The following is a 17248-nucleotide window of genomic DNA, read 5'->3' on the forward strand; positions in this document are numbered from 1 at the left end:
AGCACATCTTTCCCTCCACCCCCCTTTCTGCTTTCCACAGGGATCGCTCTCTACATGATTCCCTTGTCCACTCGTCCCCCACATCCCTTCCCACTGATATCCGTCCTGGCACATCCTTGTAAATGGAACAAGTGCTACACCTGCCCTTACACCTCCTCCCTCACCACCATTCAGGGCCTCAGACAGTCCTTCTAGGTGAGGCAACACTTCACCTGTGAGTCGGCTGGTGTGGTATACTGTGTCCGGTACTCCTGGTGTGGCCTTTTATATATTGGTGAGACCCAACGCAGACTGGGAGACCATTTCGCTGAACACCTACGCTCTGTCTGCCAGAGAAAATAGGATCTCCCGGTGGCCACACATTTTAATTTCACGTCCCATTCCCATTCTGATCTGTCTTATCTATGGCCTCCTCTACTGTCAAGGTGAAGCCACACTCAGGTTGGAGGAACAACACCTTGTATACCGGCTGGGTAGCCTCCAAACTGATAGCATGAACATTGACTTCTCTAACTTCCATTAATGCCCCTCCTCCCCTTCTTACCCCATCTCTGACATATTTAGTTTTGTTTTTTTTTCCTCTCTCTGCCCATCACTCTGCCTGTTCTCCATCTCCCTCTTGTGCTCCCCTCCCCCTTTCTTTCTCCCAAGGCCTCCCATCCCATGATCCTTTCCCTTCTCCAGCTCTATCACTTTTGCCAATCACCCTTCCAGCTCTCAGCTTCACCCTACCCCCTCCGGTCTGCTCCTGTCATTTTGCATTTCCCCTTCCCCCTCCTACTTTCAAATCTCTTAGAATCTTTCCTTTCAGTCAGTCCTGACGAAGGGTCTCAGCCCAAAACGTCGACAGCGCTTCTCCCTAAACATGCTGCCTGTCCTGCTGTGTTCCACCAGCATTTTCTGTGTGTGGTTCCTATAATAACTTTACCAGCTTTATTCAGAAGTTTAATATCATAGATATTTGGAGAGAGCGCTTTCCTGGAATTAGAAATTATACTTGGACTAATAAATCTATTACATGCATGTCTAGACTAGATTACTCGTTACTATCCGTTACCTTAAGAAATAATAATGTCACTTTTAATTTTTTCTCTCACCTTTAACAGATCATAAAGCTATCCATATACAAATTGCATTATCTTCAGCTGAATCCAATTTTAAATCTTATTGGAAATTAAATAATTCCATTTTTGAGTATGAAGTTGTCTCTTGCATATTAAAAAGCTGGCAACCTACTTTTTACATAAAGCAATGGCAGAGAATAATGTCTGTACAAATTGGGAACTTTTTAAATTTGAATCTGCCAAATTCTTCAGAAAATACAGTAGTGATTTACTAAAGAAAAGAAAATTGCAAGAACAATCATTGATCTCAAAGATTGTAAATTTACGTGAATTGTTTGCAGATGACCTTTCAAGGAAAGATAAAGAGAAGCTGGCTTTGTTAAAGGATAACTTAAACCATATTTATCTTATAAAGGCAGAAGGTGCATATGTGAGATCTAGAAAACAATAGTTGGAAGAGGGTGAACAGAGTACAGCTTATTTCTTTTGTTTAAGAAAGCAGCGTGCCCAATTTATTTCCATTCATCAGCTTAATATTGATGGTGTGATTACAGAGGACTCCAAAAAAAAAGCAAAATATTGTTCTGCTTTTTATAGTAAACTGTAAAGCTCAAAATATTGTGTTGCATCAACACTATATTTCATGAATGAGATTAATATTTTTAGGAACCTGTTCAATGATCAGAAAGACCTGTGTGATGCTTTTATTACCTTGGGAGAGGTTAAGGCTGCCATTTCAAATTTTAAAAAAATATTAAGTCACTGGGTGTGGACAGTCTGACTGCAGAATTTTATAAGATGTTTTCTGACACCCTAGCACACCCTTTTTACTAAAATTGTTTTTAGAATGTATTGATAAAGAATTTCTTCCCACTTCTTTAACACAGGGCCTTATTACTTTAATTCCTAAACCAAGAAAAGATAAATTATTTATCAATAATTGGTGTCCAATTTCCCTTCTCAATAGTGATTATAAAATTCTGGCCCAAATCCTTGCTAACAGAATGAAAGTAGTTTTACCATTTATTATTGACGAAATATAGTTAGGGTCGTCATATCTCTAATAATGTCAGATTAGTTTTAGGTCTTATTGATTATTCTCATCTTGTTCTGTGACGAGATCTAAAGGATTCTTCTAAGTGGACCGTTCCTATAAAAAGAGAGAGGGGGGAAGCAAACAGCGTGTGTGTTATTTCAGCAACAGGGAGAGAAAGTCTGTGAGTTGCCTTGGAAACTGAAAGGCGGAGCTATATGATGCACAGCTCGTGTTCAGCGCTTGTGGAGTATATACAAGGTCAGTTGGCTTTGTAATCAGACATGCCAGACACCAAGGAAGACACCGGTTGAGCTTTATGTGCCCACGACAAAGGTGGGGTTTTTGCTCACAGTGTGAACAAAGGGGTGACAGGTGGAACGCTATCAGTGTGATTAAACCTGGCCTGGGTTGATAATGGTACCACGTGAAAACGGCATCCTCTTTTTGTGGTCACAGTCGGTGACTGTAAGTTTCGGGAGCAGGAGGATGACGTGGAAGATCGACGGCATCAGCACTGGGAAGACAGAACAACTCCCTCTGTCTCTCTCCAACTCTACTCAAACCAAATTCCAGAACTGAACTGATAACTTACCATACCACCGTAAGACTGCATCACCTAATCACCTGAGCTGGGAGAAGCTTGAGAACTTTATTTACTCACTTATATATGCATATATTTTGCTAACCTATTTACCTTATCTTATTGTATATTACTTTATCACATAGTTATTAATAAAATTGAGTTTATAATGGAAGACTCAGACTCCGGGTGTATCCATTTCTGTTGGTCCTTTTTAACCCATTACGGGGTATGTAACAGTTCAAAATGATAGTTTTATACTGTTTTTTAGGTTTCTACAAAGCTTTTAATACTATTGAGCATCAGTTTATCTTCTCTGCTCTTGGTAAATTTGGATTTGGTCCATTATTTTGTAAGGCTGTTAAGGCTTTGTATACAAACGCTAATAGTTCTATAAAGTTGAAGTTGGGGACTTCACTGAGGTTTGATGTGAATGGGGGGGGGAGTGAGACAAGGTTGTCCTATCTCACCTTATTTATTCCTTTCATCTGCCCAGCTGCTCACCTATTCCATCAAGTCTAGTCCTCTAAAAGGCATTTCCTGTGCAAATTCCAATTTTCTGATTAATCAGGTTGCAGATGATATGACTCTTTACTTAAATGATGTTTTGGAAATCTCATTGGCTTTTAACTGTATTTCTGCTTTTTCCAAAGCCTCAGGACTCTCGTTAAATATTCACAAATGTGAATTGTTTCCCCTTAAAGGTTCCAATCAATCTATAATAATATTCCAGTAAAAGACAAAATTACATATTTGGGGATAACTATTGTTAAAAACGAATACTTAAGGTGTGTTGAGAATTTTCAACTTCTTATAGACAAAACCAAAAAAAAGATTAAACCAGTGGCTTCACAGCGACTTATCTTTGAAAGGCCGCATTTTGCTTTGTAAAACAGAAGGTCTTTCCAGGATTATATATATACCTCTCCCCTTATACGTTGATAAATTAATAGACAATATGTTGTTTAACTTTTTATGGAAAAACAAAGTTCATTATATTAAAAAAAATCTGCTGTCATGAAGTTATGATGGGGGGGGGTCTAAATTTTCTTGATTTTGACAATCTTAATACTTTTAAAATTCATTGGATCAAACAATTTTAATGTAATCCTACTTCTATATGGAATTGTATCTCTTTTTTTGTCTTTTCCCAGGTTGGTGGATTGAAATTTTTTCTTTTATGTAATTACAAAATAGACAAGTTCCTCTTTGTTTATCTCAGTTTCATAAACAGATCTTGGTCTTTAATTTACAAACACAATTTTTCTCCACATGGTTACTTTATCTGGAATAACCACAACATAACTTATAAGAATAAATCTTTGTTTTATAAAGATTGGTTTGATAATAATATTTTGTTAAACAGTTATCTAATTCAAGCAGTACTTTATTGAGTTATACTGAGTTTTTATCCACCTTTGAATTTCCTGTGACTCCAAAAGAATTTGCTGTTGTTATGGATGCAATTCCCTGTGGTGTAATTATGTTGTTTAGAAATATATCATATTTGGTAGTTGAATTACCCAATTTGCATCCATCCAGTACAGCTATACGAAAGATTTGTTTTCCTCCATCTTATATTTTAAAAAAAGAGTAGAGGTATTAAAAGGTGACACGAGTGAATCTGCAGATGTTGGAAATATATAAAAACACAAAATGCTGGTAGAACTCAGCAAGCCAGATAACATCTATGGGAGGAGGTAGTGACAACGTTTCGGGCCGAAACCCTTCATCAGGAAGTATTAAAAGTTTGTTTCTTAAAGACGTTATTTCTATTCCTACGGATGTTAATTTTTGGAATAGTCGTTTGAGGAATCTGAGGTGGAGGAGTATTTAGGGCTTGTTTAATAAATGTTTATTGAGGAATAAAATTAAATAAATTTCAATTAAATTTATACATAGATATTATCCAAACGATGTTTATTTGACAATGTATAATTCGGATATTGAAACTAACTGTTCTTTTTGTGGTTTATATCCAGAGGATTTATTTCATCTGTTTTGGGATTGTGAATATGTTAAAACATTTTGGGTTGATGTTTGTTTTATTTGGTTTTACTAATAATACCAAATCTCATGGGGATCATTTCTTTATTATTAATCTTTTGTTAATTTACAGCAAATTTTATATCCATAAATGCAAATACAGCAATAAGAAACCTTCGTTTATATTTTATGTCAGACTTCAAACTACACGTTAATACTTTGAAAACTTCCCATAACCAGAAAGATGTAAAGACTGTACAAATTTGTCAACGTTTCGGGTTATCTCTGTAAATGTTTGTTTTGTGACTCCTTTTAGATATAGTTCCTTCTGTCCAACAGTATTTAAGAGTGGATTTTCGTGTTTATTTGTATATTAAAAGTTAAGTTATATATTTGTTGCTGCTTATGTGTGATTCCCTGGCTTTGTTAGCATATGTTTAGAGTTTCTGTTTTTGTTTGTGTTTAGTAAAAATAATTTTTAAAAAACACTGAGATACAAGGCCAATGAAAAACCTGTTTGCTGTGGTATCACGGGAACATTAGGACACAAAATGCACGATTATAGAATTGCAGAACAAACTACAAACGAGACAGAAGTGAAAAAGGAAAGACATAATCGGGGCAACGTGCAAGAGTTGGTCCGTAGTGTTGGGTTGCCGAGGGAGGGTGATGGTTGTGCAGGACCTGATCGTGACTCATCCTGATTTCAGGGTTAGGTTACCTCCCTTCGTTGGTAGCTGTGAGACGAGGGCATGTTCCGAATCGGGTAGATGCCGTCCTCCTCAGGCAACATTTGCTGTAGCTGCCGTCGGTGGTGGGGAGAGCTGTGTTCTCTCCGCGACTCTCCTGACCCGGACCGAATATCCGGGTGTGAGGTTTCCGTGATCAAGGCTCGCTGGGGCATCGACGGCGGACCGGTATTAGCGATGGGCGCATTTCCGGTGAGCAGTTTCCATGGTGGCGGGCGAGTGACCTGTGTCTTTGTGGTGAGAAGAGCGAGCGGGTTAAGGAAAGGGTTAAGCTGACGAGCGCGACGGAGAGTGGAGGGGAGTTGAGGAGAGGAAAGTTAAATATGTGAGACGAGAAGTCTGGGGAGGCTTTTCCAGGGCGGACCCTTCTCCTTCCCCCTTCTGCTGCTGAGGAAGCTCATGGGTGATGCTTCTCTGCTGGGATGTCAGATCATGGCGATTCCCCACCTTGTCCCAAGCACTGTGGCAGAAATTTACACTTCCTTTAACCTTTAAGGTACACTGTCCTGTTGTCTAGTCACGACAGTGGGAGTTCATACCGGTTGTTCATCCTGTGGGTGGGGCTGGGTCTCCGTGCAGTCCTGGGGTTGCACCAATTCCTGCAATGCTCAGTGGGAGTCCTGGTGCTCGGGATGTCTTGGATCGGTAACTGGGTATGGTATCCTCTGCCTACACTGTCAGGCCCTCTTCCTGTTGGTGGAAAGACTAGGCGCACAGGAATCTGACCCAGTGGAGCAAAGTCGAGTTGATTGTCTTGTGCTCACGTCGATGTATGCGCAGGTGGAATAGAAAACCTACCAGCAGCAGTGTCACAGGCATAGCATCAGAGACACAATATTCACATGAAACATGAACATAAATTATACACAGTATTACAAGAAACGGTACAGTGAGAACACATAAACAGATTTTGCAGATGCTGGAAACGCACAAAATGGTGTGCGTCGATAGCATTTTTTTAACCCAAGATTAGAAAGTAAAATAAGGCATGCCACAATCGCGTAGTGGTTATCACGACGTTATTACAGTTTGGGGTGTCCATAATCACGGTGCTCAATTCCAGCGCCATTCTGTAAGGAATCTCTACATCCTCCCCATGGAATGTGTGGATTTTCCACAGGTGCTGCAGTTCCCTCCCGCAATCCAAAGAGGAGATGGGTAGGTTAATTGGTTTTTTGTAAGTTGTCCCATGATTAGGTTAGGGTTTGTCAGGGTTTGCTGGGGCAGCTCAAAGTGCAGGAAGGGCCTGCTACGTTCAGTATCACTAAACATAAAATAAAATAAAACACTAAGATAAAATAAAAATGCTTTGGTGCTTGGGGGGGGGGGTGCGGGGAGTCTTTGGCTGACCATTCTGTTTATACTTGTTGTAATCTTATACGCTTCTATCTTGTTGCCTCTCATCCTTCAAAGTTTAAAGCAGAAGGCCCTGTTTCTGTGCTGTAGTGCTCACTAAAGATTGGCTTTATTTGTCACAGGTATATCAAAACACTGGAACATACTGCTTTAGAAAAGTTATAAGTAGAAAAAGGCAGTGTTGGATCGTGGAGGCGTAACTGAGCTCTGACCAGCAACCAATCAGCAAGAACAAGTTAATGGAAGGCAGCGGCAAGCATAGCAGCCATCGTCTGAGAAGACAGTTAGAGTGGTGATCTTGAGGCTTTAGCTCTTCGAGGCTTCATTCAGAGAAAGCAAAAAAAAAGAAAAGTTTGAGGTAAAGTTTTTCTCCCCCTTTCCTTTTTCGTATCTGCTCACTTAGGACTGTTGAGATGCCAGGCAGCGTAGTTGAATGTTCCTCTTGCAGGATGTGGGAAGGCAGGGAGACCACCCGTGGCCCTGATAACTTTAACTACAAGAATTGCATCTAGCTGAGCTTCTAACCATCTGTGTTGAGGAGTTGGAGCTGGAACTGGATGAACTTGAGATCATTCAGGAGGTTGAGAGATGGAACATATAGAGAGGTAGTTGCATCCAAGGATTGTTACCCAAGGCCAGAACTAGGAAGATTTTACAAATTAACACATGGCTGAGGAGTTAGTGTACGAGGGAGGGAATAAGATTTTTGGATCATTGGGCTCTCCTCCAGGAAAGGTGACATCTGTACAGAAGGAATGGGTTGCAGCAAAATGGGAGGGGGAGAAATATCCCAGTGGGAAGATTTGTTATTGCTGAAAAGTGGGGTTTAAACTACAGCTTCAGAGGGATGGGAATCATGCCAGAACAGTCAGTGGAGAGGTTGTGGAAGCAGATGTTGGGAAGAAAAAATCAGAAATCAAATGTTTCAGGGTGATGTGGCTAGTGTCCTGAGCTGTGTGCATTTTAATGCAAGAAATATTGTATGAAAGTCCGATGAACTCAGGTCACGGATCAACACCTGGAATTATGCCATTGTAGCCATTGTGAGATTTGGTTGCAGGAAGGGCAGGACTGGCAGCACACTATTCCAGGGTTCTGTTGTTTGAAACGTGACAGAGCAGGAAGGACTAAAGGAGGAGGGCTGGAGGGCTGGCGTTACTGGTCTAGGATACTGCCATGGCTGTGCTCTGTCAGGACAGACTGGAGAATTCGACTAATGAGGCATTATGGGTGGAACTAAGGAGTAAGAAAGGTATGACCATGTTAATGGGGCTGGATTACAGACCACCCAACAGTCCTCGGAATTTTGAGGAACAAATTTGCAGAGAGATCATGGACAGTTGCAACAAACATAAGGTCATTATAGTAGGTGATTTTAACTTTTCACATATTGACCGGGAATCCCGCAATGTGAAAGTACCAGATGGGATAGAGTTTGTCCAATGTGTTCAGGACGTTTTTATTTACCAGTACATAGAAGTCCCAACCAGAGGGTGTGCCATACTGGATCTGGTATTAGGGAATAAGACAGAACTTTGTGTAAGGGAACACTTTGTATCCAGTGATCACAATGCCAGTAATTTCAAAGTAAGTATGCGAAACCGTAGGTCTTGTCTGCGGGTTGAAATTCTAAGTCGGAGAAAGGTGAATTTTGATGGCATCAGGTATGATCTGCCAAGTGTTGATTGGGAACAGCTGTTTTTTGCAAAGATCTGAGTTCAGAAGTTCAAAGTACATTTATCTGTGTGGTTTACCTGCATATTTCTGAAGTCCACAATGATCTCTTTTGCCTTGTCCACACTGAGACTTGGGCTGTTGTTCTCTCACCATTTGACAAGCCTTTCTACCTTCTGTCTCTATGCTGACTCATCCTCATCACTGTTGTCAATGAACTCAACCACTGTTGTCCCATCAGTAAACTCGATGTGTGGATTGAACGGGATCTGGCAGTGCAGTCATGAGTGTGAACAGCGAAGGGCTGAGTGCATGTCCTGGGGGCGGGGGGGGGAAGCGGGAAGGGGGTCACCAGTGCTCAGCATGATGGAGCTTGCGAAGTTGCTGCCAACTCAAACTGAATGGAGTCCCAGATCCAGTTACAGAGATGGGTATTAAGTCCCAACAAGGACAATCAGCCTCTGAGGGGTAATTGTTAAAAGTCAGGCTGAAGTCAAGCAACATGCTGGCGTATGAGGGATGGTTTTCCAGGAGGGACTGTTTTTATGTTAACTGTGTGACTGTATCTGAAACTTTTTGACAGGTGACGATGCAGACAGCGGGCCGGCACTCTAAGACATTATTGCAGGTCACACTGGCCGTAATCAAACCTGATGCTGTGGCACACCCACTCATTCTACAGGTAACCCTAAATATCACCTCGTGGCAAAAATACTCAATTAACAGTGACCACTGTATCCTGTGGACAAATAAATTTGAAAGAAAAGCAATTGCTGCAGCAAGGAACAGGGATATTTTTGTCCCTTCAAGCCCATATTGGCTCTCTGCTGTCAGACTCTTCATCAGTCACATTGCCTGCAGCCCTCCGTTTTTCTCTTTTATGTATCCCTCAGTCAACCATAGAATCATCGAGCACTGCAGTGCAAAAACCAGCTCCTTTGGCCCATCTAGTCTGTGTCAACCTATTATACTGCTTCATCTCTCTATAGCCCTCCATACCATTCCCATCCGTGTACCCATCCAAACTTCTCTTAACTATTGAATTCAAATTCACACCCACTATCAGCTCGTTCCACACTCTAAGTAAACAATTCCCCCTCATGTTCCCTCTAAACCTCTAGTTCTAGTCTCATCCAACCTCAGTGGAAAAGGCCAGCTTGCAATGATCCACCCTCATAATTTTGTATACCTCTATCAAATCTCACCTCATTCTCCTATGCACCAGCGAATAATATTCTAACCTATTCAACCTTTCCCTGCAACTCAGACCCTTACATCCCGAAATATTCTTGTAAACTTTGTTTGCACACTTCCAATTTTATTGATAAAAATGTACCTTTCTTAGACTCCCTTAAATGTCTCTAATGCAACTGCTTCTATCACCACACTGGGCAGCACATAACCTGGTCTAACCAGTCTGTCCCTATAACTAAAGTCCTCCAATTCAGGCAGCATTTTTGTGTGAGGGTCTGTGAATCAGTTTTTCCTGTTACTTGAGGAAAGGGGGAGTTTATGAGTGTGAGGGCAGCTTGTTATTCTCGGTGTCGGATGTGAGAGGTCCTGGAGTCTCCTAGCCTCCCGGATGTCCAGATCTGCCAGGTGCATCGAGCTGCAGCTCCTAAGGGACCATGTTCGGAAACTGGAGCTGCAGCTCGATGACCTTCGTCTGGTCAGGGAGAGTGAGGAGTTGATAGAGAGGAGTTACAGGCAGGTGGTAACACTAGGGCTACGGGTGGCAGACAAGTGGGTCAGGGTTAGGAGAGGGAAGGGGAAGAGTCAGGTACTAGAAAGTACCCCAGCGGCTGTACCCCTTGACAATAAGTACTCCTGTTTGAGTACTGTTGGGGGGGGGGGGGGGCAGCCTACCTGGGGGAAGTGACAGTGGCCGTACTTCCAGCACAGAGTCCGGCCCTGTAGCTCAGAAGGGTAGGGAAAGGAAGAGGAAGGCAGTACTAATAGGGGACTCGATAGTTAGGGGGTCAGATAGGTGATTCTGTGGATGCAGTCAGGAGACCTGGATGGTAGTTTGCCTCCCTGGTGCCAGGGTCCGGGATGTTTCTGATCGCATCCAAGATATCCTGAAGTAGGAGGGTGAGAAGCCAGAGGTCATGGAACATGTAGGTACCAATGACATAGGTAGGAAAGGGGAAGAGATCCTGAAAGGAGAATATAGGGAGTTAGGAAGGGAGTTGAGAAGAAGGACCGCAAGGTAGTAATCTTGGGATTACTGCCTGTGCCACACGACAGTGAGAGTAGGAATGGAATGAGGTGGAGGATAAATGCATGGCTGAGGGATTGGAGCAGGGGGCAAGGTTTCAAGTTTCTGGATCGTTGGGACATCTTTTGGGGCAGTTGGTTCCTAGGGGAACCAATATCTGGCGGGGAGATTTGTTAAGGCTACTGGGGAGGCTTTAAACTAGAATGGTTGAGGGGTGGGAATCAAATTGAAGAGACTAGGAGAAAGGAGGTTAGTTTACAAATAGAGAAAGCTTGTAGACAGTGTGTGAGGGAGGATAGGCAGGTGTTAGAGAAGGGAGCGCTCAGACCGAAGATGTAAGGGAGAAAGAAGAAAAAAAAGATGGTAAAGTTGTTTGCACAGTTAGGGATAAACCGAGTAGGAGCTGGAGAATTTCTTAAATGCATTTATTTTAATGCTAGGAGCATTGTAAGAAAGGTGGATGAGCTTAGAGCATGGATTAATACCTGGAAATATGTTGTTGTAGCTATTAGAGAAACATGGTTGCAGGAGGGGTGTGATTGGCAACTAAATATCCCTGGATTTCATTGCTTCAGGTGTGATAGAATCGGAGGGGCAAGAGGGGGAGGTGTTGTATTGCTTGTCAGAGAAAATATTACAGCAGTGCTTTGGCAGGATAGATTAGAGGGCTCATCTAGGGAGGCTATTTGTGTGGAATTGAGGAATGGGAAAGGTGTACTAACACATAGGGGTGTATTATAGACCACCTAATGGGGAGCGAGGATTGGAGGAGCAAATTTGTAAGGAGATAGCAGATATTTGTAGTATGCACAAGGTTGTGATTGTGGGAGATTTTAATTTTCCACACATAGACTGGGAAGCCCATTTTGTAAAAGAGCTGGATGGTTTGGAGTTTGCAAAATGTGTGCAGGATAGCTTTTGCAGCAATAAATAGAGGAACCAACTAGAGAAAGGGCAGTGTTGGATTTCCTGTTAGGGAATGAGATAAGTCAGGTGACAGAGGTATGTGTTGGGGAGCACTTCGGGTCCAGTGATCACAATGCCATTAGTTTTAAAGTAATTATGGAGAAGGATAGGTCTGGACCCAGGGTTGAGATTATTGATTGGAGAAAGGCTAACTTTGAGGAGATGCAAAAGGATTTAGAAAGAGTTGATTGGGACAATTTGTTTTATCGGAAGGATGTAATAGAGAAATGGAGGTCATTTAAAGATGAAATTTTGAGGGTACAGAATCTTTATGTTCCGGTTAGGTTGAAAGGAAAGGTTAAAAGTTTGAGAGAGCCCTGGTTTTCCAGGGTTATTGGGAAGTTGGTTTGGAAAAAGAGAGAGATCTACAATAAATATAGGCAGCATGGAGTAAATGAAGTGCACGAGGAATATAAAGAATGTAAAAAGAATCTTAAGAAAGAAATTAGAAAAGCTAAAAGAAAATATGAGGTTACTTTGGCAAGTAAGGTGAAAATAAATCCAAAGGGTTTCCACTGTTATATTAATAGCAAAAGGATAGTGAGGGATAAGATTGGTCCCTTAGAGAATCAGAGTGGACAGCTATGTGTGGAGCCAAAAGAGATGGGGGAGATTTTGAACAATTTCTTTTCTTTGGTGTTCACTAAGGAGAAGGATATTGAATTGTGTAAGGTAAGGGAAACCAGTAGGGTAGTTATGGAAACTATGATGATTAAAGAAGAGGAATTTTAAAGAATATAAAAGTAGATAAGTCTCCAGGTCCTGACAGGATATTCTCTAGGACCTTGAGGGAAGTTAGTGTAGAAATAGCAGGGGCTCTGACAGAAATATTTCAAATGTCATCAGAAACGGGGATGGTGCTGGAGGATTGGCATATTGCTCATGTGGTCCCATTGTTTAGAAAGGGTTCTAAGAGTAAACCTAGCAATTATCAGCCTGTAAGTTTTATGTCAGTGGTGGGTAAATTAATGGAAAGTATTCTTAGAGATGGTAAATATAATTATCTGGATAGACAGGGTCTGATTAGGAACAGTCAACATGGATTTGTGCGTGGAAGGTCATGTTTGACAAATCTTATTGAATTTTTTGAAGAGGTTAGTAGGAAAGTTGACAAGGGTAAAACAGTGAATGTTGTCTTTCTGGACTTCCATAAGGCCTTTGACAGGGTTCCACACGGAAGGTTAATCAGGAAGGTTCAATCATTAGGTATTAATATTGAAGCAGCAAAATGGATTCAACAGTGACTGGATGGGAGATGCCAGAGAGTAGTGGTGGATAACTGTCAGGTTGGAGGCCGGTGACTAGTGGTGTGCCTCAGGGATCTGTACTGGGTCCAATGTTGTTTGTCATTTACATTAGTGATCTGGATGATGGGGTGGTAAATTGGATTAGTAAGTATGCAGATGATACTAAGATCGGTGGCGTTGTGGATAATGAAGTAGGTTTTCAAAGCTTGTAGAGAGATTTAGGCCAGTTAGAAGAGTGGGCTGAAAGAAAGTAGTTGGAGTTTAATGCTGATAAGTGTGAGGTGCTACATTTTGGTAAGACTACTCAAAATAAGAATAGAGTTATATTGTGATGCTAACAGCATTAATGAAGGAAAGAAAGTCAGCATTTTTCTTAGTGTAATGGGCGCAAAAACATTTGCCTGCTACGGAGCTTGTTAACCCCTGAAAAGCCAGCTGACAAAACTGTCAAGCAAGTAGACACTCTCCAACAGTATTTAAACACCAAACCCGCTGGTCATTGCTGAAACATTTAAATTCCATAAACGAAATCAGAGCAAAAATGAAAGCATTTCTGAATATTGTGCTGAATTACCCATATTATCAGAACTTTGTCTATTTGGAGCTGGTCTGTCAGACGCACTGAGGGACAGATCAGTGCGTGGCACTTACTGTGAAACCACACAGAAGAAGCTCCTGTGTGTATAAAACATTAAACATCTCAATATCATTAGAAATAGCTGCACAAGATGCTTCAGAGATGCAACAAAAATCTCTGGAATATGCCACAAATAAAATGTCAGTGAGCAGAAATGAAGGAAAGAAATGTTACCATGGTGGGAACATGCTGAGCAGAGATGAAGGAAAGAAATGTTACTGTTGTGGGAACATGTCACATGACCCTGGGACTGTTGATTTTAAGACCAGGAATGCAGGAACTGTGGCAAACAGGGCCACGCTGGCAGAGTATGCAAAGCTTGTAAACATCAGGAAAAGGGCAAAATACAGAGAAACAGAACCCCCAGGAAGAAAAATACAACAAGGTACATAAAATGAAAGAAGGCAGTTCTGATGAAAAACACAGAGGAAAGTGAATTGTCTTGTCTGCAACTTCACAGCGTGAAAGAGACAGATGATCGAAGGATAATAAGGATCTCCACAAGTGGCAGGTGTGAGACTGAAAATGGAGTTGGATACAGGCTCAGCTTTAACAGTGATCTCTGTACAGGACTATAAACAACTGTTTTCTCATATACCTTTGAAATGAACTAATCTACTGCTAAAGACTTATACAGGAGAGAAAGTGCACCCCAAAGGTAAAATTAAAGTGACAGTGACCTACAGGGACAAAACACGGGAGGAGTGTATCATATAGCCTACTGTATAATATGGGACTATTTTATGTCGTAGTAACATGTTATTCAGCATGCGCTATTGGTCACGATCTGTGCATATGTGTTCAGTTAAGAGTTTCATAAATAAAAGCCCCTGTTAACTTAGCTCCAGTGTCTAGCATTTTTATGTGTAAACAGACACATACACAACAATAACCCTGAGTGGTATGTCCATGGGCTCAAAAAGTTCAATGTACACTGAATTCAAGAGTGAGATTCACAGCCACAAAACAAAGAAACCCGATAGAACCCGTTACAAACAAGAACTGGCAAACACCCAGTGTGCAGAGAAAGCAAACAAATTGTGCAAACAATGAAAGTGAGCAAATAACATTCAAAACTGAAGTTCACAAAAGTGAATCCACGGGCATGAAACTGGTCACCGCTGCAGCCGATCCAGGAACCTGTTAGTTGCAACCACACCCTCAGTTCAGCTCAGGAGGAAATCCAAGGAGCAGCAAGATGAACACTGGCCCATCCCACTCCACCAACCCTGACACCCTCATCGTTTCAATCTGACCTGGCACTTAAATCTGCTGAATTTCAGGCCATTCCTCACCCTGCCACTTTTATTCGCTCTGTGTCCCAGGCCCCATCACCTTGATTCAGCCCTTACCTGACCTTTCCAATGGGCCTGTTTGCTGCGATTTTGCCCATCCCCACTTTTCCAGTCTGGCCCCATTGCTTCAATTCATCCTCTACCCGACCTTGCCAATGGGGCCTACTGCCTTGATTCAGTCCCTATCTGACCTTTCCAATGGGCCCCACTGCTTCAATTCAGCCCATACTTGATCTTTCCAATGGGCCCACTGCCTCGACCCTTATTACTGCAATGGTTATGTCTCCATCGTGTTGAACACTGATTGTCATTCACAGGCTGTCCATCAGAAGATTCTGGACAACGGCTTCATCATTGTGATGCACAAATACTTAAAATGGAGTCAGGAAGAGTCCCAAAGGTTTTATGCAGAACATTCAGGTATGGGTCCATCTTACTGGTGTGAACAAAACAGCCTGTAACTTTATAGAATCATAGAGCAGTAGAGCAGAGAAACAGATCCTTTGGCCCATTTAGCCCATGCCTAACTACTCTTTTCCCTCGTCCCATCAAGCTGATGAGGGTAATTAGTTTAATATTGCCACATGTATGCAGACAATTTTGCATTCCATCCTGACAGATTGTTCCATACACAAGGTAGTATAAAGATAAACAGAATGCCAAATATAATGTTACAGTTACAGAGAAAGTGCAATTAGATAATAAAGTGCAAGATCATAACCAGGCAGATTGTAAAATCAACAGTCCATCTTCATGTGGAAGGTGACTGTTCAATAGTCATATAACTGAGATGGAAACTGCCCTTGAGGCCAATGGTACATACATAGAAGCATAGAAAACCTAGAGCACAATTCAGGCCCTTTGGCCCACAGAGTGGGGCTGAACATGTCCTTAACTTAGAAATTACCTAAGGTTACCCATAGCCCTCTATTTTTCTAAGCTCCATGTACCTATCCAGGAGTCTCTTGAAAGATCCTATTGTATCCACCTCCACCACCATGGCCAGCAGCCCATTCCACAACTCACCAATCTCTGTGTTAAAAAAAATTACCCCTGACATCTCCTCTGTACCAACTTCCAAGCACCTTAAAAATGTGTCCTCTCATGTTAGACATTTCAGCCCTGGGAAAAAGCCTCTAACTATCCACACGATCAATGCCTCTCATCATCATATACACCTCTATCAGGTTACCTCTCATCCTCTGTCGCTCTAAGGAGAAAAGGCCGAGTTCACTCAACCCATTCTCATAAGACATGCTCCCCAATTCAGACAAAATCCTTGTAAATCTTCTCTGTACCCTTTCTATGATTTCCACGTCCTTCCTGGAGTGAGGTGACCAGAACTGAGCACAGCACTCCCAAGTGGGATCTAACCAGGGTCCTACATATCTGTAACATTACCTTTCGGCTCTTAAACTCAGTCCCATGATTGATGAAGTCCAATGCACTGTATGCCTTCTTAAGCACACAGTCAACCTGCGCAGCAGCTTTGAATATCCTTTGGACTCAAACCCCAAGATCCCTCTGATTCTCCACATTGCCAAGAGTCTTACCAGTAATACTATATTCTTTCTTTCTTTTTCAATCTTTTTATTGAGTTTCATATAAATATTAAAAAAAACATAACATAATAATGAATAGGTTATGAATACAATAGACTTGAGATTACATTAATAATAAGATAATAATATCCTATTGAACATCAACAAAAAAAAGTACATTAATCAATCAAGTCTATATAATTATATATGAAAAAAAAACAAAATAATCGTCAAAAGAAAAAGAAAAAAAAAATTGAAAATATATAAAAGAGAATATATATGAAAACTAAACTAACATGGGCAATAATAACAGTTTATAAGTATATGATAGTGTCAAAGAACTCCGGAACTCCATACCTGAACAAGAATAAGCAGAGAGAAGGTCTGGAAAAGGCCAAATAAATTCATATGAAAATGTCGAATGAACGGTCCCCAAGTTTCTTCAAATTTAATTGATGAGTCAAAAATAGTGCTTCTAATTTTTTCCAAACTCAGATCAGAAATAGTTTGAAAAAGCCACTGAGACGTGGTAGGAGGATTTACTTCTTTCCAATTTTGTAATATAGACCTTTTAGCCATTAATGTTACAAAAGCAATCATTCGTCTGATTGAAGGAGAAAACTGATTACCATCCTCATTTGGTATACCAAAAATTGCAGTAATAAAATGAGGTTGTAAATCGATATTCCAAATTGAGGAAATGGTAACAAATATGTCCTTCCAATAGTTATGTAAAGTGGGACATGACCAAAACATGTGGGTCAATGAAGCCACTTCTGAATGACATCTGTCACATTGAGGGTTAATATGAGAATAGAATCGAGCAAGCAAAGTAAATAGATTTATTCATCATGCCAATATTAGTTGTGTATATCATAATAGGTTAAAAAGACACATAA

The 17248-nt window shown here is 41.2% G+C and overlaps 1 protein-coding gene and 1 long non-coding RNA gene across 5 annotated transcripts in view; one reads left to right on the plus strand and one right to left on the minus strand.

Annotated features, from left to right (window-relative positions):
- The window catches only part of LOC132402576 (uncharacterized), a 76194-nt gene extending 70668 nt beyond the window's left edge, over positions 1-5526 (minus strand). For both annotated transcript variants that reach the window (XR_009514959.1, XR_009514960.1), the window contains exon 1: positions 5388-5526. This is a non-coding gene — a long non-coding RNA (uncharacterized LOC132402576). The remainder of the gene's footprint in view (positions 1-5387) is intronic.
- The window catches only part of nme6 (NME/NM23 nucleoside diphosphate kinase 6), a 28728-nt gene continuing 16916 nt past the window's right edge, over positions 5437-17248 (plus strand). The window contains exons 1-4 of one of the 3 annotated variants that reach the window (XM_059985461.1): positions 5581-5652; positions 6894-7129; positions 9029-9127; positions 15126-15228. In XM_059985461.1, the coding sequence (XP_059841444.1) occupies positions 9035-9127; positions 15126-15228 (196 nt within the window). In that variant the 5' untranslated portion in view covers positions 5581-5652; positions 6894-7129; positions 9029-9034. Of the gene's footprint in view, positions 5653-6893; positions 7130-9028; positions 9128-15125; positions 15229-17248 lie in introns of all 3 variants that reach the window. The other 2 variants (XM_059985462.1, XM_059985460.1) reach the window with 2 other exon arrangements.

Source organism: Hypanus sabinus, chromosome 12, assembly GCF_030144855.1.
Source record: "Hypanus sabinus isolate sHypSab1 chromosome 12, sHypSab1.hap1, whole genome shotgun sequence".
NCBI lineage: Eukaryota > Metazoa > Chordata > Chondrichthyes > Myliobatiformes > Dasyatidae > Hypanus > Hypanus sabinus.